This window comes from Bufo bufo, chromosome 2 (genome assembly GCF_905171765.1).
Source record: "Bufo bufo chromosome 2, aBufBuf1.1, whole genome shotgun sequence".
Taxonomy (NCBI): domain Eukaryota; kingdom Metazoa; phylum Chordata; class Amphibia; order Anura; family Bufonidae; genus Bufo; species Bufo bufo.
Window position 1 is genome coordinate 58,817,535 of NC_053390.1, and position 26,907 is coordinate 58,844,441.

At 46.0% G+C, this 26,907-nt stretch overlaps 1 protein-coding gene across 1 annotated transcript in view; it reads right to left on the reverse strand.

Annotated features, from left to right (window-relative positions):
• SLC14A1 (solute carrier family 14 member 1 (Kidd blood group)) overlaps positions 1-25,400 on the reverse strand; it is a 529,357-nt gene extending 503,957 nt beyond the window's left edge. Inside the window, exons 1-2 of the mRNA XM_040421151.1 lie at positions 25,316-25,400; positions 14,250-14,374 (exon numbers count right to left, since the gene is read on the reverse strand). Coding sequence (XP_040277085.1) covers positions 14,250-14,294 — 45 coding nt within the window. The 5' untranslated portion in view covers positions 14,295-14,374; positions 25,316-25,400. The remainder of the gene's footprint in view (positions 1-14,249; positions 14,375-25,315) is intronic.
• Between the last annotated feature and the right edge of the window lie 1,507 nt (positions 25,401-26,907).

The window sequence follows — 26,907 nt, forward strand, 5'->3', positions numbered from 1 at the left end:
TGCCTACCAAATGACCTGTCCCATTAAAAGTCAGTGTACCCAAGAGAACTGACAATGTTTGTCAGTTCTGCAATTATTTCTGGTGAAAGCGTATAGGGGCGTATTTAAGTACTACAAGAAAAATATATACGTACTGCACTGTTGCAGTTATTTCTGGTGAAAGCTTATAGGGGCGTATTTCAGTACTACAAGAAAAATATATATACGCACTTCACTCTTTAAGCTTTTTCTGGTCAAAGCGTATAGTGGCCTATTTCAGTCCAACAAGAAAAATATATTCTTAGTTCACTTCTGCAGTTATTTCTGTTGAAAGCGTAAAGGGGCGTATTACAGTAAAAAAAGAAAAATATATACACACTGCACTGTTGCAGTTATTTCTGGTGAAAGCGTATAGGGGCGTATTTCAGTACTACAAGAAAAATATATTCACACTTCACTCTTTAAGTTTTTCTTCACTCTTTAAGTTTTTCCTGGTCAAAGTGTATAGGGTCGTGTTTCAGTACAACAAGAAAAATATATTCCCAGTGCATTTCTGAAGTTAATTCTGGTGAAAGCGTATAGTGGCCTATTTCAGTCCAACAAGAAAAATATATTCTCAGTTCACTTTTGCAGTTATTTCTGGAGAAAGCGTATAGGGGCGTATTACAGAAAAAAAAGAAAAATATATATACGCACTGCACTGTTGCAGTTATTTCTGGTGAAAGCGTATAGGGGCGTATTTTAGTACTACAAAAAATATATATTCTAAGTTCACTTAGTTAATTGTTGTGAAAGTGGCTTTAGTGGCCTATTTCAGTACAGAAAGAAAAATATATTTGTCGCTTTTAGGGGTGTTTTCATTTCCATTTAATTTGGTTGGTTCAGCTACAAGTATATCAGGCAGAGAAATGCCAGGCCATGCACAGAGGAGTGGCAGAGGCCTAAATGTTTCTGGTGCAAGCAGAGGTCGCAGCAGAGTAAGGGGGCGTGGCAGCAAGAGTCACAGTAAGAGGCCTGAGCTCCCGGTGTCATCTAGCGGTTGTGTCTTGACCAGCAACCCAGTGGTTCTTGATTGGTTAACTCGGTCATCCACGTGATCCCAAGTGACATCAGACACCCCCAGCCAACAGTCAGTGGATTCAGACACAACCCTTAGTTGGCATGGCCCGGGAGCAGGCCCTGTGTCCTCACCTGTCCTCAACCTGCTTCTGTCCTTTTCTGTTCCCTCGCTGCGAGAAGTACTATATGCTGTGGGCTCAGCTCCACTGTTCAGCAAGGAAGAGCAACTAGAGGACAGTCAGCGGCTACTGCCCAGCCAAGATCTGGAGGAGACATCCGCCGCTTCCACCGCTAGGCGGGCAAGTAGTGATGAGGAGAGTAGAGCAGGAGCTTGTGTTGCAAGTGGTCAGAGCTCTATTTTCCTGTTGTTTGGAAATAAAGGATTCTTGAAGCAATCCAGGATTGGGAGGATTTTTTTTGTTGGGTCTTGAGCTTTATCCCTCAAAATTTCCTCCCAGTAAAGTGAGTGGAGACCACTAATACCTATTGATTTTATATCTTTTATATTGATTATATTTATCTATATTTATTTTTATTGATTCTATATGGGACCAAACCTGGTATCATTAGTGTGGATCACACTGCTACTTGATTTTATTGCACAATACCTATTCAGGAGTTGAACGTTCAGGGATTATTCCTGTTTACACTTTCCTGAATGCACCTACCGCCATCCAGCGACTAATAATTGGTCTAAATATTAGATACTTCTGGTGTCAGTATTATTGATCCATAGGGGTCAACTATACGTATCTTCCAGATACCTTTATTGATACCTTCCTCTGCCTCGACTGGCGCCTCACACTGTGGTCCCTCCCTCTTTCTTTTCTTCATCCCCCAACATAGGCAGATATGCGACGTTTCCACCTGTTGGAATGCCACCCTCCATATGTTGGACCAACTATACGAACAGAGAAAGGCCATCAACGATTTCTTGATGATGCAAGCGGATAGGAGTACTCCTCTGTGTAACTTCGATGTAAGCCAGTGGCAGCTCATGCGTGACACCTGTCATTTGCTCAGGCCCTTTGAGGAGGTCACGTTATTTGTCAGTCGCCAGGACTACAGGCTGAACGACATCATTCCACTGCTTTATGTCCTGGAACAGATGCTGGTAACAATGGCTGGTCAGGGGACTGGAGATGTGGAGCCTAGATCCCACGGCCCCATGAGCCCTGTGGGGGCTATACTGGAAGAGGAGGAGGAGGGGGAGGAGGACATTGGAGCACAGGCAATGTGTAGCCAAATGGGTGTTTTTTCTACTCAGGTGACAGGAGAGGAGGAGCAGGAGCAGCCAGAGTAGCTCTATGGCGATGAGGAAGACGAGACAGAGGACCCAGAGACATGATGGCAATATGCAGTAAAGATGGAGGCAGGGAGTCTCTTTGAGTTACTTGCGCAAATGGTAGTGGCAGTCGAATTGTCCCCATTCGGCAGAGGGATGACTTCTGTCTCTACCTTGTTGGACCCTCGCTACCGGTCCAGAATGGGGTCCTTTTTTACACCCACTGAGAGGGAGGACAAACTGAACTACTACAGAGACATCCTATGTAGTCAGTTGGCCGCTGCCTATCTGCGCCATCGTCCATCCTCTCGCAGGTCTGACCGGGGGGGCCCTCTTCGCTCACGTTCCACTGCCATGACTGCTGGGAGGGGTGGCAGGAGCAGTACCAGCTCCATCGGCAGCAGCCTGAGTCTACAGTCGCTGATGAGTAGCTTTCTTCACCTGCATAGTGAAGAAACTAGTCACCAGAAGTAGGTAGACCTGGAGCAGGACCTGAACCAGCAGGTGGTGGCATACTTGGACAGCACCCTACCAACCCACATTGAAGATCCGCTGGACTACTGGGCAGCCAAACTGGATTTGGGGCCGAAACTAGCAGAGTTTGTCCTGGAACAGCTGTCCTGCCCGGCCAGTAGTGTGGCATCAGAGCGGGTGTTTAGTGCGGCGGGGGCCATAGCTACCCCAAGGAGAACTCGCCTGTCCACCCAAAATGTGGAGAGACTGACCTTTGTCAAGATGAATCAGGCATGGATCAGCCAGGATTTCCAACCACCAATTCCTGATGCATCAGACTAGATCATCCATGGTGCCACACCAACACTTTGATAAAAGAGACCGGTTTCTTATGACTACCTGCCTCAACTACTACTCCGATCCTGCAACCCGCTTGATGCCACACATCTGATGCCAAGTGCTCCTTCTTTCACCCACCTTCGTCAGCTAGTACTGGTATTGCAACCCACTTCCCCACTCTGTTAGCGGGTCACTTTGTGATCTCCTGATGCAGCTGCTGCTGCCATCTCCACACTACTTCACCTTGCCACTCTGTTTATACTGATGCTGCTGCCATATCCACTCTATGTCACCTTGCCACTCTTTGGTCTGCTAATGCTGCTGCCATCTCCACACTATGTCACCTTGCCACTCTGTGGTATCCTCCTGATGCTGCTGTCATCTCCACACTATGTCATCTTGCCACTCTGTGGTGTCCTCCTGCTGCCATATCCACACTATGTCACCTTGCCACTCTGTGGTCTCATGATGCTGCCGCCATCTCCACATAATGTCACCTTGCCACTCTGTGGTATCCTCCTGCTGCTGCTGCCATATCCACACAATGTCACCTTACCACTCTGTGGTCTCCTGATGCTGCCGCCATCTCCACACTATGTCACCTTGCCACTCTGTGGTATCCTCTTGCTGCTGCTGCTGCCATCTCCACACTATGTCACCTTGCCAGTCTGTGGTATCCTAATGCTGCTGCCACCTCCACACTATGTCACCTTGCCACTCTGTGGTATTCTCCTGCTGCTGCCATATCCACACTATGTCACCATGCCACTCTGTGGTCTCCTCATGCTGCTGCTGCTACTGCCATATCCATACTATGTCACCTTGCCACTCTGTGGTATCTTGCTGCTGCTGCTTCTACTTCCATTTCCACACTATGTCACCTTGCCACTCTGTGGTACCCTTCTGCTGCTGCTACTGCCATCTCCACACTATGTCACTTTGCCACTCTGTGGTATCCTGATGCTGCTGCTGCTGCCATCTCCACACTTTGTCACCTTGCCACTCTGTGGTATCCTGATGCTGCTTCTGCTACTGCCATCTCCACACTATGTCACCTTGCCTTTCTGTGGTATCCTGATGCTGCTACTGCCATCTCCACACTATGTCACTTTTCCACTCTGTGGTATCCTCCTGCTGCTGCTACCATATCCACACTATGTCACCTTGCCACTCTGTGGTATACTGATGCTGATGCCATCTTCACACTATATCACCTTGCCACTCTGTGGTATCCTGATGCTGCTGCTGCTGCTGCCCTCTCCACACTATGTCACCTTGCCACTCTGTGGTATCCTCCTGCTGCTGCCATATCCACACCATGTCACCTTGCCAATCTGTGGTATACTGATGCTGATGCTGCTGCCATCTCTACACAATGTCACCTTGCCACTCTGTGGTACCCTCCTGCTGCTGCTACTGCCATCTCCACACTATGTCACTTTGCCACTCTGTGGTATCCTGATGCTGCTGCTACTGCCATCTCCACACTATGTCACCTTGCCACTCTGTGGTAGCCTGATGCTGCTCCTGCTACTGCCATCTCCACACTATGTCACCTTGCCACTCTGTGGTATCCTGATGCTGCTGCTGCTACTGCCATCTCCACACTATGTCACTTTTCCACTCTGTGGTATCATCCTGCTGCTGCTAACCTATCCACACTATGTCACCTTGCCACTCTGTGGTATACTGATGCTACTGACCTCTCCACACTATGTCACCTTGCCACTCTGTGGTATCCTCCTGCTGCTGCCATATCCACACCATGTCACCTTGCCACTCTGTGGTATACTGATGCTGCTGTCATCTCTACACAATGTCACCTTGCCACTCTGTGGTATCCTCCTGCTGCTGCTGCCATATCCACACAATGTCACCTTACCACTCTGTGGTCTCCTGATGCTGCCGCCATCTCCACACTATGTCACCTTGCCACTCTGTGGTATCCTCTTGCTGCTGCTGCTGCCATCTCCACACTATGTCACCCTGCCAGTCTGTGGTATCCTAATGCTGCTGCCACCTCCACACTATGTCACCTTGCCACTCTGTGGTATTCTCCTGCTGCTGCTGCCATATCCACACTATGTCACCATGCCACTCTGTGGTCTCCTCATGCTGCTGCTGCTACTGCCATATCCATACTATGTCACCTTGCCACTCTGTGGTATCTTGCTGCTGCTGCTTCTACTTCCATTTCCACACTATGTCACCTTGCCACTCTGTGGTACCCTTCTGCTGCTGCTACTGCCATCTTCACACTATGTCACTTTGCCACTCTGTGGTATCCTGATGCTGCTGCTGCTGCCGCCATCTTCACACTTTGTCACCTTGCCACTCTGTGGTATCCTGATGCTGCTTCTGCTACTGCCATCTCCACACTATGTCACCTTGCCTTTCTGTGGTATCCTGATGCTGCTACTGCCATCTCCACACTATGTCACTTTTCCACTCTGTGGTATCCTCCTGCTTCTGCTACCATATCCACACTATGTCACCTTGCCACTCTGTGGTATACTGATGCTGATGCCATCTTCACACTATATCACCTTGCCACTCTGTGGTATCCTGATGCTGCTGCTGCTACTGCCCTCTCCACACTATGTCACCTTGCCACTCTGTGGTATCCTCCTGCTGCTGCCATATCCACACCATGTCACCTTGCCACTCTGTGGTATACTGATGCTGATGCTGCTGCCATCTCTACACAATGTCACCTTGCCACTCTGTGGTACCCTCCTGCTGCTGCTACTGCCATCTCCACACTATGTCACTTTGCCACTCTGTGGTATCCTGATGCTGCTGCTACTGCCATCTCCACACTATGTCACCTTGCCACTCTGTGGTAGCCTGATGCTGCTCCTGCTACTGCCATCTCCACACTATGTCACCTTGCCACTCTGTGGTATCCTGATGCTGCTGCTGCTACTGCCATCTCCACACTATGTCACTTTTCCACTCTGTGGTATCATCCTGCTGCTGCTAACCTATCCACACTATGTCACCTTGCCACTCTGTGGTATACTGATGCTACTGACCTCTCCACACTATGTCACCTTGCCACTCTGTGGTATCCTCCTGCTGCTGCCATATCCACACCATGTCACCTTGCCACTCTGTGGTATACTGATGCTGCTGTCATCTCTACACAATGTCACCTTGCCACTCTGTGGTATCCTCCTGCTGCTGCTGCCATATCCACACAATGTCACCTTACCACTCTGTGGTCTCCTGATGCTGCCGCCATCTCCACACTATGTCACCTTGCCACTCTGTGGTATCCTCTTGCTGCTGCTGCTGCCATCTCCACACTATGTCACCCTGCCAGTCTGTGGTATCCTAATGCTGCTGCCACCTCCACACTATGTCACCTTGCCACTCTGTGGTATTCTCCTGCTGCTGCTGCCATATCCACACTATGTCACCATGCCACTCTGTGGTCTCCTCATGCTGCTGCTGCTACTGCCATATCCATACTATGTCACCTTGCCACTCTGTGGTATCTTGCTGCTGCTGCTTCTACTTCCATTTCCACACTATGTCACCTTGCCACTCTGTGGTACCCTTCTGCTGCTGCTACTGCCATCTTCACACTATGTCACTTTGCCACTCTGTGGTATCCTGATGCTGCTGCTGCTGCCGCCATCTTCACACTTTGTCACCTTGCCACTCTGTGGTATCCTGATGCTGCTTCTGCTACTGCCATCTCCACACTATGTCACCTTGCCTTTCTGTGGTATCCTGATGCTGCTACTGCCATCTCCACACTATGTCACTTTTCCACTCTGTGGTATCCTCCTGCTTCTGCTACCATATCCACACTATGTCACCTTGCCACTCTGTGGTATACTGATGCTGATGCCATCTTCACACTATATCACCTTGCCACTCTGTGGTATCCTGATGCTGCTGCTGCTACTGCCCTCTCCACACTATGTCACCTTGCCACTCTGTGGTATCCTCCTGCTGCTGCCATATCCACACCATGTCACCTTGCCACTCTGTGGTATACTGATGCTGATGCTGCTGCCATCTCTACACAATGTCACCTTGCCACTCTGTGGTACCCTCCTGCTGCTGCTACTGCCATCTCCACACTATGTCACTTTGCCACTCTGTGGTATCCTGATGCTGCTGCTACTGCCATCTCCACACTATGTCACCTTGCCACTCTGTGGTAGCCTGATGCTGCTTCTGCTACTGCCATCTCCACACTATGTCACCTTGCCACTCTGTGGTATCCTGATGCTGCTGCTGCTACTGCCATCTCCACACTATGTCACTTTTCCACTCTGTGGTATCATCCTGCTGCTGCTACCCTATCCACACTATGTCACCTTGCCACTCTGTGGTATACTGATGCTACTGACCTCTCCACACTATGTCACCTTGCCACTCTGTGGTATCCTCCTGCTGCTGCCATATCCACACCATGTCACCTTGCCACTCTGTGGTATACTGATGCTGCTGTCATCTCTACACAATGTCACCTTGCCACTCTGTGGTATACTGATGCTGCTGCCATCTCCACACTATGTAACCTTGCCACTCTGTGGTATCCTGAGGCTGCTGCTGCTACTGACATCTCCACATCATGTCACCTTGCCACTCTGTGGTATCCTCCTGCTGCTGCCATATCCACACTATGTCACCTTGCCATTCTGTGGTCTCCTGATGCTGCTGCTACTGCCATCTCCACACTGTCACATTGCCACTCTGTGGTCTCCTGATGCTGCTGCCATCTCCACATTATGTCACCTTGCCACTCTGTGGTATCCTGATGCTGATGCTGCTTCCATCTCCACACAATGTCACCTTGCCATTCTGTGGTCTCCTGATGCTGCTGCCATATCCACACTATGTCACCTTGCCACTCTGTTCTATCCTCCTGATGCTGCTGCTGTTGCCACCTTCAGACTCTGTCATTGTGCCACTCTGTGTCGTCCTCCTGATGGTGCTGCCATCTCCACACTCTGTCATTGGGCCACTCTGCGGTCTCCTCATGCTGCTGCCAACTCCAGACTCTGTCATTGTGCCACTCTGTGGCCTCCTCCTGATGCTGCTGCTGTTGCCGCCACCTCCACACTCTGTCATTGGGCCACTCTGTGGTCTCCTCATGCTGCTTCCACCTCATCAATATGTCATAGGTCCACTCTTTGAACTTCTCATGCTGTTCCCACCCTCCCCACTTCATGACTGGTCCACTAGTTTGCCTTTCGGCGGGCTGACATAATTATTTATTTGACCTTTCTTCTGATCTGTCAGAAGAAAGGAAAAATGAGACATACAGCGGATCCTCTCTGTGTAGCAGCTGTAAGGCCTGTATGGTCCCATCAAAATTGGCTTATGATTTGGTAGCCAAAAGCAGGAGTGGGTACAAAACACAGAAGACATGCAAACATTCCATTCACGTGTCATCTCTATTTTAGATCCACTCCTGTTTTTTTCGGCATTAGCAATTCTGATGGATTATTGAGCAAATGCTGACCTAGTAAAGGTGTATGCTCAACAGACAGGATCCGTTTTTTGTGGGGTTATTGTTTTGCGGATTAGAGGAAGGGCAAATTAATCAGTGATGTCAAAACAAACTTACTGCTAACACCCTCTCCACTTTGTCTGGGAGCTGTACTTGTATAAGCGTTTAATAGAACAGGATCTGTAGACATCTATGTGGAATCAGCTGGTGACGGTGTAAAAGGAGTGCGCTTCTTCTTAATGCTAACATCAACCTGTAAGGCTGAGTTCATACTTGAGTTATTTGATCAGTTTTGGCCCCGTGACTTCCCAAATAAATGAAGTGTGCAGCGATGCCTGTCATCTGCATGTCATACGGACTCACAGTATTATTTCACTACCAACGCAGAGTCCCTATGTGTGTTACTACAAGGCACAGTGTTCTACACCACTATCAATGCTCTCTACAGCCCGTAAATAGCGTTTTTTTTAAACTAAATTCGCCGTGAATATATTCGGATGTAACCCAAATTTTCCCGAAAAATTCGGCAAATCGGCAAATCGAATTTGTGAAAAATTCGCTCATCTCTAATCATGACCCTCTATTCCTCAAGATTATACAAATGATGCTCTCTAAGGTGGTTGTCCTCAGGATAGGTCATGAATATAGGATTGGCTACCGACTACTACCAGCAATGCCACCAGCTGTTTAAAGAGATTGCAGTGCTCATATGATCGCTGTCTTTTCTTCACTTTTTTTACCTGCACACTGTCGATGCTGCAGCGGTGCTGCAGTGTAATTACACTTGAATGGGATGGAGCGGTTGTAATTACACTGCACCACAGCTGCAATGGCAATGGAAAACAGCTGTTTGGCGGAAGTGCTGGGAGTTGGACCCTCATCAATTTAATGGTGATTATGACCTTTCCTCAGGATGGGTCATCAATAGGGATGGCGTACAAAGTTCGGGTTATCTAAGAATCCCGTTATGGATTATGCTACCACGGACCATAACTTATTACAGTATTATAGTAGTTATATTCTTTTACATAGGGGGCAGAATTATAGTAGTTGTATTCTTGTACATAGTAGCAGTATTATAGTAGTTATATTCTTGTACATAGGATACAGTATTATAGTAGTTATATTCTTGTACATAGGGGGCAGTATTATAGTAGTTATATTCTTGTACATAGGAGCAGTATTATAGTAGTTATATTCTTATACAAACAAGATGGTTTGATTGTAGTTATATTCTTGTACATAGGAGGCAGTATTATCATATTTATATTCATATACATAATAGGCAGTATTATAGTAATTATATTCTTATGCATAGGTGGCAGTATTATAATAGTTATATTCTTACACATAGGAGCAGTATTATGGTAGTTATATTCTTGTACATAGGAACAGTATTATAGTAGTTATATTCGTTTACATAGGAACAGTATTATAGTAGTTATATTCGTGTACATAGGAACAGTATTATAGTAGTTATATTCTTGTACATAGGAGGTAGTATTATAGTAGTTATATTCTTGTACATAGGAGCAGTATTATAGTAGTTATATTCTTGTACATAGGAGGCAGTATTATGGTAGTTATATTCTTGTACGTAGGAACAGTATTATAGTAGTTATATTCGTGTACATAGGAACAGTATTATAGTAGTTATATTCTTGTACACAGGAGGTAGTATTATAGTAGTTATATTCGTGTATATAGGAACAGTATTATAGTAGTTATATTCTTGTACACAGGAGGTAGTATTATAGTAGTTATATTCGTGTATATAGGAACAGTATTATAGAAGTTATATTCTTGTACATAAGAGGTAGTATTATAGTAGTTATATTCTTGTATATAGGAGTAGTATTATAGTAGTTATATTCATGTACTTAGGAGCAGTATTATAGTGGTTATATTCTTGTACATACTGTAGGTGCAATATTATAGTAGTTATATTCCTAAAACGCTGCAAAAGGCTCTTTATATGTATGGAATGTGTCATTGCTGGTAACATTCTAGTGCCTGTGTCACATGGCCTGTTACATCGGAGCAGTATTATAATAGTTATATTCTTGTACATAGGAAGAAGCATTATAGTAGTTATATTCTTGCACATTGGAGGCAGTATTATAGTAGTTATATTCTTGTACATAGGAGCGGTATTATAGTAGTTATATTCTTGTACATAGGAGCAGTATTATAGTAGTTATATTCTTGTACATAAGAGCAGTATTATAGTAGCTATATTCTTGTACATGGGAGGCAGTATTATAGTAGTTATATTCTTGCACATTGGAGGCAGTATTATAGTAGTTATATTCTTGTACATAGGAGCAGTATTATAGTAGTTATATTCTTGTACATAAGAGCAGTATTATAGTAGCTATATTCTTGTACATAGGAAGCAGTATTGTAGTAGCTATATTACTGTACATAAGGAGCGGTATTATTTGGAAACTATATTTCAATGGCTTAGTTTTAAGTAAAAACATCTTACAAGAATTTGTAATTTTTTTAATATCCTCCAAGTTGCCACCTATTACTAGTGAATGATTATCTAGATGTAGCTTGTTCTACTCTCTATCACTGATAAATCCATTTTACAAAAAATTGCAAATTGTACTATAGAGCCAGTCCATGGAGACCAGCAGAGCATGCAGCTTCTTTAAAGCAACCACCTTGGTTGATTATGTCCCTTTATTACTGACAGCAATCTGTACAGTAAAAGCTTTATTACTATCAAACAATAAGGGAAACTAGCTCATTGTTATGTTGGTGGTCCTCTGCACCATGTCTCTGAATCATGTCTGGTGGAGAGCTGATGGGACTTCTGCCTGAGTCCCCCCCTAGACCGGTGTGACTTGTATGTTCTGCTTGCAGCCTTTTCTCTCCCTAGGGCATGCTCACACACTTTAAGATACCCCCAGCCTATGGCAGCTTTCCTATTGGTGCCTGAGCAATATATTTAAGTTGCTAGTTTCCGACAAAAGTGCACTATTCTTCTGTTTGTTCAATTCCGCTAAGTGGCTTTGACCTGCATGACCTCTGCCTGTTCCTTGTATCAACCCTGTAGAATCTGCCCTGACCTCAGCATGTTTCATGATCTCTTCAAACCACCATAGGTGTTTCATGGTCACTGTGGGTCAGGAGCCACTGAACAGAGACTAATCCAAAGAGTTGAGGTAGCAGCCTGATGGTTCCCCTAATCCCTGTGTAGGGGTTAAAGGATGAAGAGCGGGAATATGGGAGGGCATATAGATAATGTCCTTAGGATTAACCCCAGGTCAAATCTTTTCATTTGCACAGCAGATTCATATCTGCTTCTGTAACAGTCATAAGGGGAAAAAACACCAAAACTATTCTAGGTTGCAAATTCAGCCCATTTTTATCTTAACTATTAGGCCCCTTCACTTCTATTTACACCACGGTATTATCATAACATTTTCCCAATATTATGTAATTTCCTAAGAATATGATAATCTACCTTTCTTAATTCTTATTTTTATGTAATTTTAGCTACATTAGAAATGTTTTGCACATGACATGGATAAGAATGTGTTTTGCAACCACCATCCAAAAATTCCATCCTTCCAAGAATACATATGTTTTCATTTTGTGCTTGTCCCGTGTTGTTGGGTTAAGAACAACCTTGGTTACATTATATGTTGCATAAAATCTACAGTCACAAAAACATTTTAATACAAATTGTCTTAAGATCATCCAATATAGATTTTGAGCCATAAATATTTGCATATGTACCAATCCATATTTTATGAACATAAACTTAATGTTCTATGTCTAATAAAGCTTTATAACACAAAGTATATATCAATTGAAAATTGTCATTTACAGTTACAATCATGTCATTTTTGAATTACAATTCATGAGGTGGAATTTCTTACGTTGGATTATCATTTACTATAGCCCACAATGAATGCATACAACCTGGTCCTTACACATATTGTATTGAGAAAATGCAAATGATAATATTTAGGATGGAATTATTACCATTCTCCATGCCTTTATGTACTGTTAGATGTTACTTTAAGCAGACTTTTACTATGACACAACTATACATACTTTACAAGTCAATAGTACAGTAAATTATAAGAAATTTTGTAATATATCTTATCAAAGAAAAACATCTTCTTTTCCAGTTATCAGCTTTCCCTCTTTCCTAAATTTTCATTCAGTATGAATTCTGTGATACATTTTATTTGTCAAAACCAAGACAGGCAGTATATCTAATATACAAAGCTGAGTATGTCTGTGTGTGTGTTTATGTATGTCGGCTAAAGGAATCCGCAACGTCGCATTTACAATCACGAAATTTGGCACACAAGTACATCAGGTGTCTGGGTTTTAGACCGGGTCTCAGGCCACCCTCAAAAGACGGACTTAAAACCCCCGCCCCCAGCTGCCCCTCAACTTCTGTCAGCTGCAGGGGTGGGAGGGAGGGTGACTTTCTTCCTGCAGCTCACACTCAGACAGCACAGTGCTGCTGTCTGAGAGTGAGCTGATCAAAAAGACATCCTTGTGTCAGTCCAGGCCCTGCGCCGGACGGAGGACAGGGAGTCTGAAAGCTGGACTGTCCTGCTTAAAACCAGACCTCTGGCTACCCTAGGGGCAGGCTGCTGTGGAGATCACAATTAAGAGGACTGTCTGCTATGGAGGTCAGTGTTAAGGGGCGGGGTGCTGTAGAGGTTACTGTTAGGGGGGCGTGCGGTTGTGGAGGTCACATTTTAAGGGAATGGATCTCTGTGGAGGTCAATGTTAAATGGGCCTACACTGTGTACGTCACTGTTAAGGGAGGAGGAGACTGTGGAGGCCACTATTAAAGGGGCAGTGGGGTACTGTGATGTCACTGTTAAGGCAGCGGGGTACTGTGTGGTGACTGTTAAGGGAGCACGGCACTGTGGCAGTCACTGTTAAAGGGGCAGTCGCTGTGGAGGTCTCTGTTAAGGGGGCCGGGAATGGTGGAGGTCACAGTTAAGGGGACTGTAACCTATGGTCACTGTTAAGGGGACGGACCCTGTGGAGGTCACTGTCAAGGGGGTGGGGTGCTGTGGAACTCACTGTTAAAGGGGCAGACTGCTGTGAAGATCAAAGTTAAGGGGGTGGGCTGCTGTGGATGTCCCATTTTGAGGAGACGTGAAACTGTGGGGGGGGGCAGTGTTAAGGGGTGGGGGGCTGTGGAGGTCACTGTTAAGGGGGTGGACTGTCCTGCTTAAAACCGGACCTCTGGCCACCCTAGGGGCAGGCTGCTGTGGAGATCACAATTAAGAGGACGGTCCGCTATGGAGGTCACTGTTAAGGGGGTAGGGTACTGTAGATGTCACTGTTATAGTGGATACTGTCGATATTTTTTAACGATACACACAAACATTAAATTAAATAGATGAAATAAACCCGTGCAAAGCCGGGTCCTTCAGCTGGTACTAATATATCATTCATACAAGTAGTACTATATACAGTACAGTGTATATATATATATACTGTACCTGTGGGCACTTCCACTGGTAATAAGAATCAGCTGCACTGAAAAAATTAACTAGCAGATGCTGCACATGGTGACAATGACCTTTTCCATTGATGTGCCTGATGAATTGTAGCGTCTCACGTGATTAACCTTCAGTGACGAGCATAACAAATGCAAATCCAGTGACTCACAGGTGACGTCTTCACTGAGTTGTTCGCTTTCCTTTTCTTCATCATTTAGTCCAGACCATCATGACAATTTCTCCTGAAGACTGCCAAGTTTACTGTTGTCTTGGGTCAGCGGTATGCAGCCCCCTCTGCCATATAAAAAGACACTAGTATTAATTAATGGTAGATGGGACCTGAACCAGATTTTGCATTAGGGACCAGTAAATTCAGGTTACCCCTCTGACTTTAACTCATTTCTTCTGCAGTACATCTTTGTATGCACTGTGACTGGTTTACCAGCAGGATGCAGTGTGTCTGGCACTAAGCTATAGGTAGAATGGAACTTACTATTCCATTCCCTCACCCTCCTTGGAGAAGTGGGCTTGCCCAGATCCTCCAACGGCAAGGTTGTCTTGCCTGTTCAGAGTTAGTTGGAGAGTTGGAAGGAGATGAGACAACATGGCGCAGTGAGGGGGAGCGTTCTCCCCTCTTGCAGCAGGAGCCTTCCAGGGGAAGCAGCTTGCAGAGCACCTTAGCTCCAGGCAGTTCACAGATGGAGTATTACAAGGGGGGTCAGCAGCCAAAGGAATCCTACTCAAAGCCACCAGAACTGTCAGAAATTCCAGTAACCAGACTGAAGCCAGACATTACTGTAGTAAAGCAGAGAAAGCAATGTATCCAATTTAACCTGCAAGTGCACCCTAAAACCTGCTGGAGCCAAGATGCAAGTTTATTCAAGTAAAACTGTTGAACTTTACCAAGTCTAGACTCGACTTATTCCTCCAACTACAGCTCCTTTGAATCCTATGGAGCCTAACCTTGGGGAGCGACGGTATCCAGGTAGGAGCACCATGACACACAATACTATTCCTAAAAACCTGTGACACGATAGGCCCTGGGGGGCAGTGCGTTTCACATCCCCACCATTTGCAGTATAGAAACCTCATATTCAGCTGCCCCCTTTAACACTGCTATCCTATAGCTTCCACCAATACTGTGCCTGCTGCTGCCTCATGTGCTCATATTACTGTACTGACAGTACTGTCGACCCCAAATACTATGCTGCCAAAATAAAAGTACCAAAGGGAGCATATACAGAAATAGAAAATGATGGGCACCAAAGCAAACGTTAGGCACCAAACTCCAGACCAGACCCCAAAATAGAGTCAAACCTGTTAGAGCACAATGTTATTGGGGATGTCCAGTCATGTAGTGTTTTTTAACCACCTCAGCTCCCCTAGCTTAAACCCCCTTAATGACTAGACCACTTTTTACACTTCTGCACTACACTACTTTCACGGTTTATTGCTCGGTCATACAACTTACCACCCAAATGAATTTTACCTCCTTTTCTTCTCACTAATAGAGCTTTCATTTGGTGGTATTTCATTGCTGCTGACATTTTTACTTTTTTTGTTATTTGTGGTCATGGCTACGGCCAAGAGGTATCCGAAGAACCCTAGGGAGAGAAACAACAGGAACAACCTAACCCAGCTAGGCGTGTCTTAGCTGACCTGACTAAATGGCTTGTTGTGTGCCCTGAGCCACGATCGTGGGTAGGCCTATAAGTGGGCATACCCTGTGGAAATGAGAAGATAAGGGAGGGAGGGTGGGGCACCTGAGAACACACGCCTGGAAGTGAGGGTGTGGCTCGTATATGAAGAGCCTCCGCCCCTCCCACAAATGCAGGCTGACTAATCAGCCTTACCAACTTGTGGTCATGGCTACGGCCAAGAGGTATCCGAAGAACCCTAGGGAGAGAAACAGGAACAACCTAACCCAGCTAGGCGTGTCTTAGCTGACCTGACTAAATGGCTTGTTGTGTGCCCTGAGCCACGATCGTGGGTAGGCCTATAAGTGGGCAAAAACCAAGCCAAGTAGGGTAGAAAAGGAATTCGAATGGCATGTGCAAACTAATCCCCAAGCCAACTGCAAGGCGTCAGGGATCTAGAGCGAAAATTCGGGGTATACGAGGCAAGACCAGTAGGAGACCTACAACCCATCTTGTGGATGACAAGGCCAGAGACATGATTCTCAATATTGCGTATACTGCCCCAAAGCGGAATGGAGGACCGGGAATACGTTGTGAAATGGATCATAAAAACCAACTGAAACTTGTAAAGTTTGGCTCTAGTGCGAGTACTGGCAATGCCCTAGCCTCAGGAGATCGTGGGACCGCAACCTAACTGCCTAGACTATTTAGAAATGAGGGCCAAAAAGAAACCATGAAGATAGGAAGAGAATCCTTGAATAGTTCCCCAGACAACAGCTATCTGCTAGCCGTGGTCCGCGCGTTGTTCTACTGTGTGCCCGAGAATTATTTTTGCGTTTGAGACGTGAAGACCGACCTACAATCTGAAACTTCTACCGTGAGGAAATGCTGGACCTTGTCCAAAATCCGATTTAACGTGGTTGTAGGGAGTCTGAGGTTAGTGCGGCAAGAAGCTACGAAGCCATAATATACAAGATTCTGTCTATGCCCTCCCATGAGTGAGGGAATGCAATGCAATGAAGCTACCGACGAAAATGAGTTCCTGGTCATGGTAAAAAGGCAAAGACTTTGCGCGGGGACCTGGTTGACAAGATATGATCGACTACGATCAGAGACTGAAATGTTAGAGGGAATTGCCCTACTTGTTCTTCATCTGGCAGGACCCGAACGAAAGCATGAACCATTAAAGAAAGACTAAATATCTGCGTAAGACATGACGATGATGCTGTAGGGCGAACCGGACCAGTTTGTGGTCAAAACATAAAGTGAGCAATCAACGTTGATTATTAGGAAATTAGGGAAGCAGGTATGTATGCGATACATAGGGGCCAAATCAGCCCAGATGCACAACCAACCAGGCAATCAGCCCAGCAGGACTGAAAAACAGTCATCGGGCCCCCGAAGCCATGGGGCCGAAGCTGTCATCGGGCCCCCCGAAGCCATGGGGCCGAAGCTGTCATCGGGCCCCCGAAGGCATGGGGCCGAATCGGTCATCGGGCCCCCGAAGGCATGGGGCCGAAGCTGTCATCGGGCCCCCGAAGGCATGGGGCCGAAGCTGTCATCGGGCCCCCGAAGGCATGGGGCCGAAGCTGTCATCGGGCCCCCGAAGGCATGGGGCCGAAGCTGTCATCGGGCCCCCGAAGGCATGGGGCCGAAGCTGTCATCGGGCCCCCGAAGGCATGGGGCCGAAGCTGTCATCGGGCCCCCAAAGCCATGGGGCCGAAGCTGTCATCGGACCTGAATAAAAGGTGCAGGTTAAATTAAACCATGAGCCTGACCGATGTGGCAGGCGATACCTAAGATAAACTACGTGGCCTGAATGACATGCAAGGCGAAATATCGTTAGGAACGAGACCTGACCGACGTGGAAGGTGACCCCAATATGAGTTCAACTGCATGACCTGAAAAGACGAAGGGAAACGTGACAGAAAATGGAGATAATAACGGACAAAGTAAAATTAAACCTGAATAAAATAAGCTGGCAAGCAGGTAAAGATATGAGTCATTCAAAAGCATAGATGCACAGGTGGACAGACAACCATTGGTCGGACCCCTGAAGCCATGGGGCCGAAGCAACCACCAGGGGCCCATGGGGCCGGGCAGCCGCCAGGATGCGAACCTTAGAATTAAGGACGGCAGGGGAAAAGATTGGGGCTTAACCCAACGGGTTTAGTAATCAACCGGGACTCGATAACCTAGAAAGACAAAGACATGGGGTAAAGCTTCTTAATGAAATGAGGCTGAAATGAACTGCAAGTACTAATCTGTAAAATATAAATGAACAAAAGAAAACTTCTGAAAGGTGTGCCATGGAAAATAGTAGCAGATGGCCGTATGACCTACCAATGTCGATGACGATTGTGAAATCCTCTAAGCCAAGAGCCATGCGTGAGAGTCCCCCATGGCGGGAGCCATGCGTGAGAGTCCCCCATGGCGGGAGCCATGCGTGAGAGTCCCCCATGGCGGGAGCCATGCGTGAGAGTCCCCCATGGTGGGAGCCAAGCGTGAGAGCCCCCCATGGCGGGAGCCAAGCGTGAGAGCCCCCCATGGCGGGAGCCAAGCGTGAGAGACCCCCATGGCGGGAGCCATGCGTGAGAGACCCCCATGGCGGGAGCCATGCGTGAGAGTCCCCCATGGCGGGAGCCATGCGTGAGAGCCCCCCATGGCGGGAGCCATGCGTGAGAGCCCCCCATGGCGGGAGCCAAGCGTGAGAGTCCCCCATGGCAGGAGCCAAGCGTGAGAGCCACTCATGGCGGGAGCCATGCGTGAGAGCCCCTCATGGCGGGAGCCATGCGTGAGAGCCCCCCATGGCGGGAGCCAAGCGTGAGAGCCCCCCATGGCGGGAGCCAAGCGTGAGAGCCCCTCATGGCGGGAGCCAAGCGTGAGAGCCCCTCATGGCGGGAGCCATGCGTGACAGCCACTCATGGCGGGAGCCATGCGTGAGAGCCCCTCATGGCGGGAGCCATGCGTGAGAGCCCCTCATGGCGGGAGCCATGCGTGAGAGCCCCTCATGGCGGGAGCCATGCGTGAGAGCCCCTCATGGCGGGAGCCATGCGTGAGAGCCCCTCATGGCGGGAGCCATGCGTGAGAGCCCCTCATGGCGGAACAAGTATCAGATGACCGTGCGAACTACGAATGACGATGCCAGTCGTGAGGTCCTATAAGCGAAGAGCCACTCGTGCGAGCCTCTTATGATTTTATTATTATTATTTTTTATAAACCACTTATGCAGCACCAGAATGCCTTGGGGACTCGCATAACCATGACCCCCTCCAACAGCAAACCTGGTAACACTAACCAGCCTACAACCATGTTGTACCCCTAACAAACAGAACATGAAAAAACGGTCATGGGGCCCCCGGAGCCATGAGGCCGGATCAGTCATAGGGCCCCCGAAGACAGAGGGATGACGATAAGTAATTAAAACGTAAGCCGGACCTGATGGCATATGAAGCGACTTGAATAATTAGATTGGCTAGAAGGTGGCCTAAGGAAGATGACTGCCAACAGGCGTTAAAATATAGTCATTAGTAATCCGAAGCACGTGCATACATAAAACACTAACCACCGCGAACCATAAACGTAAACATGAAATTGAAACAGAGATGGGAGAAAAAACAAGAGCCTGAGGCATTGCAAGTTCGCTAAGAGAAGTCTCTTATCGTGACAAACAAATAAACGGTTTGTGAAAACATAGCAGGAAACTTACTGGCCCACTGACCTCTGCTGAGGAGCTGTTTGGTGAACTGGGGCAGGAGACCAATCTGAGTGAATACGAACCAGAAGTAAAAGGAGACCAGTCTGAGTGAATATGAACCAGGATTAAAACAGAAAGTAGGCCTATGGAATGTAACAGACCACCGAGGAAGGGAACGTAAGCCTGAAAAGAACGCAGTTATGTTTGTCGGGAGAGAGGTACCAGAGCGGTGGGTGCAGACTGCCCCAATGAGATTGAGCAAAACCATGACGTAGCAATGAACAGGAGAATGCAGCTTTGAGTGGGAGCAGAGTACAACACATGATGTAACAACAAATGGGTGAATGCAGCTTTGGATGCGAGTGGTACCTAAAAAACATGGTATGGGCGCAGCTCTGAGTATGGGTAGCGCATGAAAAGCATGGTATAAAGCGGACGTATAAATGCAACCTGGAAGTGAGCAGAGTATTGACGTGATGCGAAAGCAGACACGTGGACGCAGCTCTAGTAGTGAAAGGAGTATAGGACAACATGCGAAAGCAGACATGCGGACGCAGCTTTGGATGTGAACAGAATATTAACTTGATGTGGCAGCAGACATGGAAAGCGGCTTTGGTGAGTGGGGTATACAACCTGGTGTAGCAGTAGAAGTGTGAACACAACTTTGGGTATAAGCAGAGCATGAAATTTGGTATAAACGCAGCTCTGGTTGTGAGTGGAGCAAGGTGGGAACACCAGGGTGGTGCGTCCAGAGCATGAAAACAGAGTAACAGTAGCAGCTATGGCTGTAAGCCGAGTATACAACATGTAATAACAGGCGTGTAATACGGATCCGGCTGTCGGCTGGGGACAGAATGAGATGTAACAGCCAACAGGTGAACGCAGCTTGAATGCGAGACCAATCTGAGTGAATACGAACCAAGAGTGGAAAAGTACAGGACAGTAAGGACGTGCGGATGCAGCATAAGACATGAAATAAAAGCCGAAAGTGTAAATGCAGCTCAGGATAACAGCAGAGCATGAAAGTGCGGCAGGGTTTTTAAGTACATGGAGCAGTGAAATACATGAAGTCTAAAGATGGTGGTAGCGGGGGGAGGGGGGGAGACACATCGCAAGGAACAGCTACAGCAAGAGGCCTAAACAATAACAGCTGCGTCTGATCTCCAAACATGACGTCACGTGCAGCCCGGGTAACTTTCTTTACAGCAAACCGGCTGAAGTAAATTTTCATACGAGACGAACGAAACAAAGTGAAACTTGTAAGATTTATAGGAGCTAACTCCCATTACCAACAAACAAAGTTGAAAAGAAAATAGAAGTATTTAGGCCCAACAAGCAAACCTGAGGTAGCAGATTCTGAGGCAAAGCCTCCCGTTCGCTAGCAAAGTCGGTTCCGACCGGCCAGGAGAGACGGCCCCGGCACAACCTACTTACGTAGTACGGCGCGTGCATGCCACGGTAGCAGAGAGCCAAATAACAAGCTCCATGCTGCAAAGAAAGACTCCTACCACCAGAGAAGCTAGTCTGCTAATGACACCCAGCAGCAGCTGTGCACCTGAGAACACACGCCTGGAAGTGAGGGTGTGGCTCGTATATGAAGAGCCTCCGCCCCTCCCACAAATGCAGGCTGACTAATCAGCCTTACCAACTAATCAAAATTGACCGAATTTTTTGCAAAAAAAATGACATTTTTCACTTTCAGCTGTAATTTTTTTTAAAAAAAAATACATTTCTATATAAATTTTTCTCTAAATGTATTGTTCTACATGTCTTTGATAAAAAAAATGCAATAAGTGTATATTTACTGGTTTGCGCAAAATTTATAGCGTTTACAAACTATGGTACAAAAATGTGAATTTCCGCATTTTGAAGCTGCTCTAACTTTCTGAGCACCTGTCATGTTTCCTGAGGTTCTACAATGCCCAGACAGTAAAAACACCCCACAATTGACCCCATTTCGGAAAGTACACACCCTAAGGTATTCGATGATGGGCATAGTGAGTTCATAGAAGTTTTTATTTTTTGTCACAAGTTAGCAGAAAATGATGATTTTTTTTTCTTACAAAGTCTCATATTCCACTAACTTGTGACAAAAAATAAAAACTTCCATGAACTCACTATGCCCATCACGAAATACCTTGGGATGTCTTCTTTCCAAAATGGGGTCACTTGTAGGGTATTTATACTGCCCTGTCATTTTAGGGGACCTAAAGCGTAAGAAGAAGTCTGGAATCCAAATGCCTAAAAAATGCCCTGTGAAATCCTAAAGGTGCTCTTTAGAATTTGGGCCCCTTTGGGCACCTAGGCTGCAAAAAAGTGTCACACATGTAGTATCGCCGTACTCAGAAGAAGTAGGGCAATGTGTTTTGGGGTGTATTTTTGCATATACCCATGCTGGGTGAGAGAAATATCTCTCTAAACGTCAACTTTTCCCATTTTTTTATACAAAGTTGTCATTTTAGAGAGATATTTCTCTCACCCAGCATGGGTATATGTAAAAAGACACCCCAAAACACATTGCCCAACTTGTCCTGAGTACGGTGATACCACTTGTGTGACACTTTTTTGCAGCCTAGGTGCGCAAAGGGGTCCAAATTCCAATTTTAGGAGGGCATTTTTAGGCATTTGGATTCCAGACTTCTTCTCACGCTTTAGGGCCCCTAAAATGCCAGGGCAGTATAAATACCCCACAAGTGACCCCATTTTGGAAAGAAGACACCCCAAGGTATTCCGTGAGGGGCATGGCGAGTTCATAGAAGTTTTTTTTTTTTGGCACAAGTTAGCGGAAATTTATTTTTTTAAATTTATTTTTTTATTTTGTTTTTCTCTTACAAAGTCTTATATTCCACTAACTTGTGACAAAAAATAAAATTTTACATGAAGTCGCCATGCCCCTCACGAAATACCCTAGGGTGTCTTCTTTCCAAAATGGGGTCACATGTGGGGTATTTATACTGCCCTGGCATTTTAGTGGCCCTAAAGCGTGAGAAGAAGTCTGGAATCCAAATGCCTAAAAAAAAAATTACGCATTTGGATTCCGTGAGGCGTATGGTGAGTTCATGTGAGATTTTATTTTTTGTCACAAGTTAGTGGAATATGAGACTTTGTAAGAAAAAACAAAAAAACAATAAAAAAAAAATCTATTTCCGCTAACTTGTGACAAAAAAAAAAATCTTCTATGAACTCGCCATGCCCCTCAAAAGTGATCTTTTTATAGCGCCGCAGCGATTTTACGGTGTTTTTGCAGTGATCAGAAAAAATAATTCTGTCACTGCGGTGGGGCACAAGATCAGGCCTGATCGGGCGAACACTGCGTTTTTTGTAGAGCCTATAGAACATGTCCTATTCTTGTCCACAATTGCCGACAAGAAAAGGCATTTTCTATATAGTTCTGGCAATGTGCGGATCCGCAAAATGCGGAAAGCACATTGCCGGTGTCCGTGTTTTGCTGTGTGTGTGTTTTGCGGATCCGTGGATCCACGGATCCGCAAAACACATACGGGCGTCTGAATGGAGCCCTACAGGGGGGTGATCAATGACAGGGGGTTGATCAATGACAAGGGGGTGATCAGGGAGTCTATATGGGGTGATCACACCCCTGTAAGGCTCCATTCAGACGTCCGTATGTGTTTTGCGGATCCGTTGATCCGCGGATCCATAAAACACATACTGACGTCTGAATGGAGCCTTACAGGGGGGTGATCAATGACAGGGGGGTGATAATGGAGTCTATATGGGGTGATCACCCCCCTGTAAGGCTCCATTCAGACGTCTGTATGTGTTTTGCGGATCCATGGATCCGCAAAACACATACGGACGTCTGAATGGAGCCTTACAGAGGGGTGATCAATGACCGGGGGGTGATCAGGGAGTCTATATGGGGTGATCACCCCCCTGTCATTGATCACCCCCCTGTAAGGCTCCATTCAGACGTCCGTATGTGTTTTGCGGATCCGCGGACCCGATCCGTGTATCCGCGGATCCGCAAAACACATACGGACGTCTGAATGGAGCCTTACAGGGGGGTGATCAATGACAGGGGGGTGATCAGGGAGTCTAATATGGGGTGATCAGGGGTTAATAAGGGGTTAATAATTGACAGCGGTAGGGGGGGGTGTAGTGTAGTGGTGTTTGGTGCTACTTTACAGAGCTGCCTGTGTCCTCTGGTGGTCGATCCAAGCAAAAGGGACCACCAGAGGACCAGGTAGCAGGTATATTAGACGCTGTTAACAAAACAGCGTCTAATATACCTTTCAGGGGTTAAAAAAATCGGATCTACAGCCTGCCAGCGAATGATCGCCGCTGGCAGGCTGTAGATGGGCTTGTTTACCTGCAGTTCCTGTGAACGCGCGCTCCTGTGTGCGCGCGTTCACAGGAAATCTCGCGTCTCGCTAGATGACTTGCCGGCGCGTCGAAGAGGAATGAATTGACCGCCTCCGGAACGCAATCCTGCGTTAGGCGGTCCAGAGGCGGTTAAACTGCTTAAAATGTTATAAAATAATAAAAATAGTGATAATTTAGTGATCCCCTGCTGCCCTTTTCCCAATAACGGGCTGCAGCGTCATATGTCATACTCAAGAGGGACTTGGAAGTACAGAGACCAGCGAGGACATGGTAAGCAGCAGAAAGAGAGCAGTGGAGGGATCAGAAAGGTACCACCTCTTTTATTATTTTATTACATTCTAATCACTTTTCAAAAATACATTTTTTATGGCTGGACAACCCCTTCTTGACACAGACCCTAGATGACCCCAAAATTAATACAGACCTCCAGACAGACCCCCAAACTAGACCCAAACATTATTACAGACCTCCAGATAATTTCTGGGACTAACACAGACCCCTTGACCCCAAAATTAATAAAGACCTCGAGATCAAACCCCAAAATAAATACAAATCCAAGCCTACAAATTCATACAGACCCCAAATAAGTCCCTAGATCAGATCCCAAATTTAAACAGATCTCAAATACATACAGAACCCAGATCAGCCCCCCAAATTTATACAGACCCCAGTCCATCCCCCTCCAAATTCATACAGAATGCAGATTAGCTCCCAACTTTTTACAGACCCAAGATCAGCCTCCCCAATTCATAAAGACCCCAGAGATGCCACCCTCTAATTCGTACAGACAGCAAATAAGCCCTCTAATTCATACAGACCTTAGAACAGCCCCCCCCCCCCAATTCATACAGATCCCAGATCCAACCTCAAATTCACTCAAACCCCTGATATGACCCCAAATTTATTCAGACCCTCAGTTCCCCCTATAACCCCCACCCTACCATCCACTAAATGCATTTCTCAGACCAGACTAAAAATGAAATATCTCTCGTCCTGTTCTCAAGGTGCCGTCAGTCATGGTCCACTGCACGCTTACTCCAGGTGCGTCAGGACACAGTGCAGCATCAGCATTCAGCACCTGGAGAAGAGGACCATTGAGCGGAGAGTAACGCCAATGCAGTGCTATACTCACTTCTCTGCAGTGCTATACTCCTAGGCCTCCTGTACTAATGAGCTCTTCCATTTTTTTTTTCACTAAACTAAGTGCACCTCATTATCCTAGCCCTGGTCTGGGGCCCCATTAGGGTTGGGTGCCCCAGGCAATTGTCCAGTTTGTTTCTCATCCACCCCTTAACGTTGGCCCTCTGTCAAGGTACATGTGATGAGAACATAGAGGTATGCTTTAAGAAATAAATTATTTGATGCATAAATACATACAATACTGTACCTAGACCAGTAGTCTTCAATGGTTTTCCTGGTGTTGTGGAACTGCAGTATAATTTGCAGCATGCCCCGACACCTGCTGTGGATTGTACTTATGGAACTCCCAAAAAGCCACACGTTGGAGACATTCATCAATACCATATGGAACACACAGAGTAGCCATAGTTCTCCTACCTGAAGTTATAGCATGATGTATGTATTTCAATTTCAGCTGTCGAGTTTAGATCTGTCTTCACTCTTCTCCTTTTAATAAAATAAAAATACTAGCTAGAAACAACAGGATCCTTATCATATGAATGGAGATGACTCTGATCATGTGCTATCAGTGCTTTCAGTATTGTTCCACCACGAGAATCAAACATGATGATTACCCCTGCAGGCAAGGTAGATATATAGATGGAACTTTATACCAGTCTGCAAGCAAACAAACAATGTATTGTTACACATAAATTAAAGGGGTTCTCCAAGGCTTTGACAACATTTTATTTTTCAGACAACCTGTGGAAGGAAAAAATTTTCACCACTACACACCATTCTGGCTCTGGCTGTGGTTTCTTCCACTGATTTCATAACCAGACATGCTCCAGAGTAAATCTGACATGTTAGAGACCAGACTTAGGCAGTCATGTGAGCACAGCCCAGATTGTAGAATCGGTGGTGTCACGCAACGATAAGTAGTGGTGGTGAAACAATCAATTTCCACAGGTTGTCTGAAAGTTAGGATTTAGTAAAAGCCCTGAAGGACCCCTTTAAGGCTTATGCAACTATATGAAATTCATGTTTTTCACACCCATTCCTGCCATTCACATTACCTCCTATCCCCTGGTTGAAATGAATGGACATATGTTTATTTTCTATGAGATTATGTAACTATGGTTTAGTACGGGTTAAATCATCTGTCTGTATGTATAACAATACACATTAATCTTTTTAGCAAAAGAAGGCAAATTTCAGATGACAACACTTTATAGTCAATTTGTATACACTATACTAGGGGGAGGTTTATCAAACTGGTGTAAAGTAGAACTGACTTAGTTGCCCATAGCAGCCAATCAGATTCCACCTTTTCAAAGGAGGGCAACTAAGCCAGTTTTATTTTGCACGAGTTTGATAAATCTCCCCTTATATCTATGCCCTCAATTGAAATGAATAGAAACACCATGAATTTCCACCTTTGAAGACTTTTTTTCTTCAGGTTCAAAGGCAGTGCACATCAGTTTTATAGTACATTAGATATAAAGCCTGATTCTCAGCCACCACTAGAGGGAGCTCATTGTAGAGGATTTTTTTCTTTTTTTACATTGAAACTACTGTCTTCAGTAAACTGTTATGCCACCCTCTAGTGGTGGCTGCAGGTAGACAGAATTTGACTGCAGTTATGTAAAGGGATTCAGAGGACTTTGAAAAAGCCAACAACATGGTGCTCGTTTAAGGGTTAACATTAAAAGTGTTTTTTCCATCACAGAAATTAAACGTGATTGTGAAGGATCCTAAAAAATGTAATTTAATTACGTAAACCTCATCTATCACCTACAGAGGATAATAGTGTATCTGTACCAGTCTTCACATCAACCATGCTCCTGCTGCGCTCAATTGTTATGACAAGCAGTGGACTCTGCCTACCATGCTTGTGGATTGACGGTATTGACCAGCCCATTCCAAGATCACATGGGTCTGACATCACAACCATTTGAGTAGGGATCCTGGCAGAGGGGACCATGGGAGTCCTGGTTGTGATGTCAGAGGAAATCCAGTCTCCACAGAGG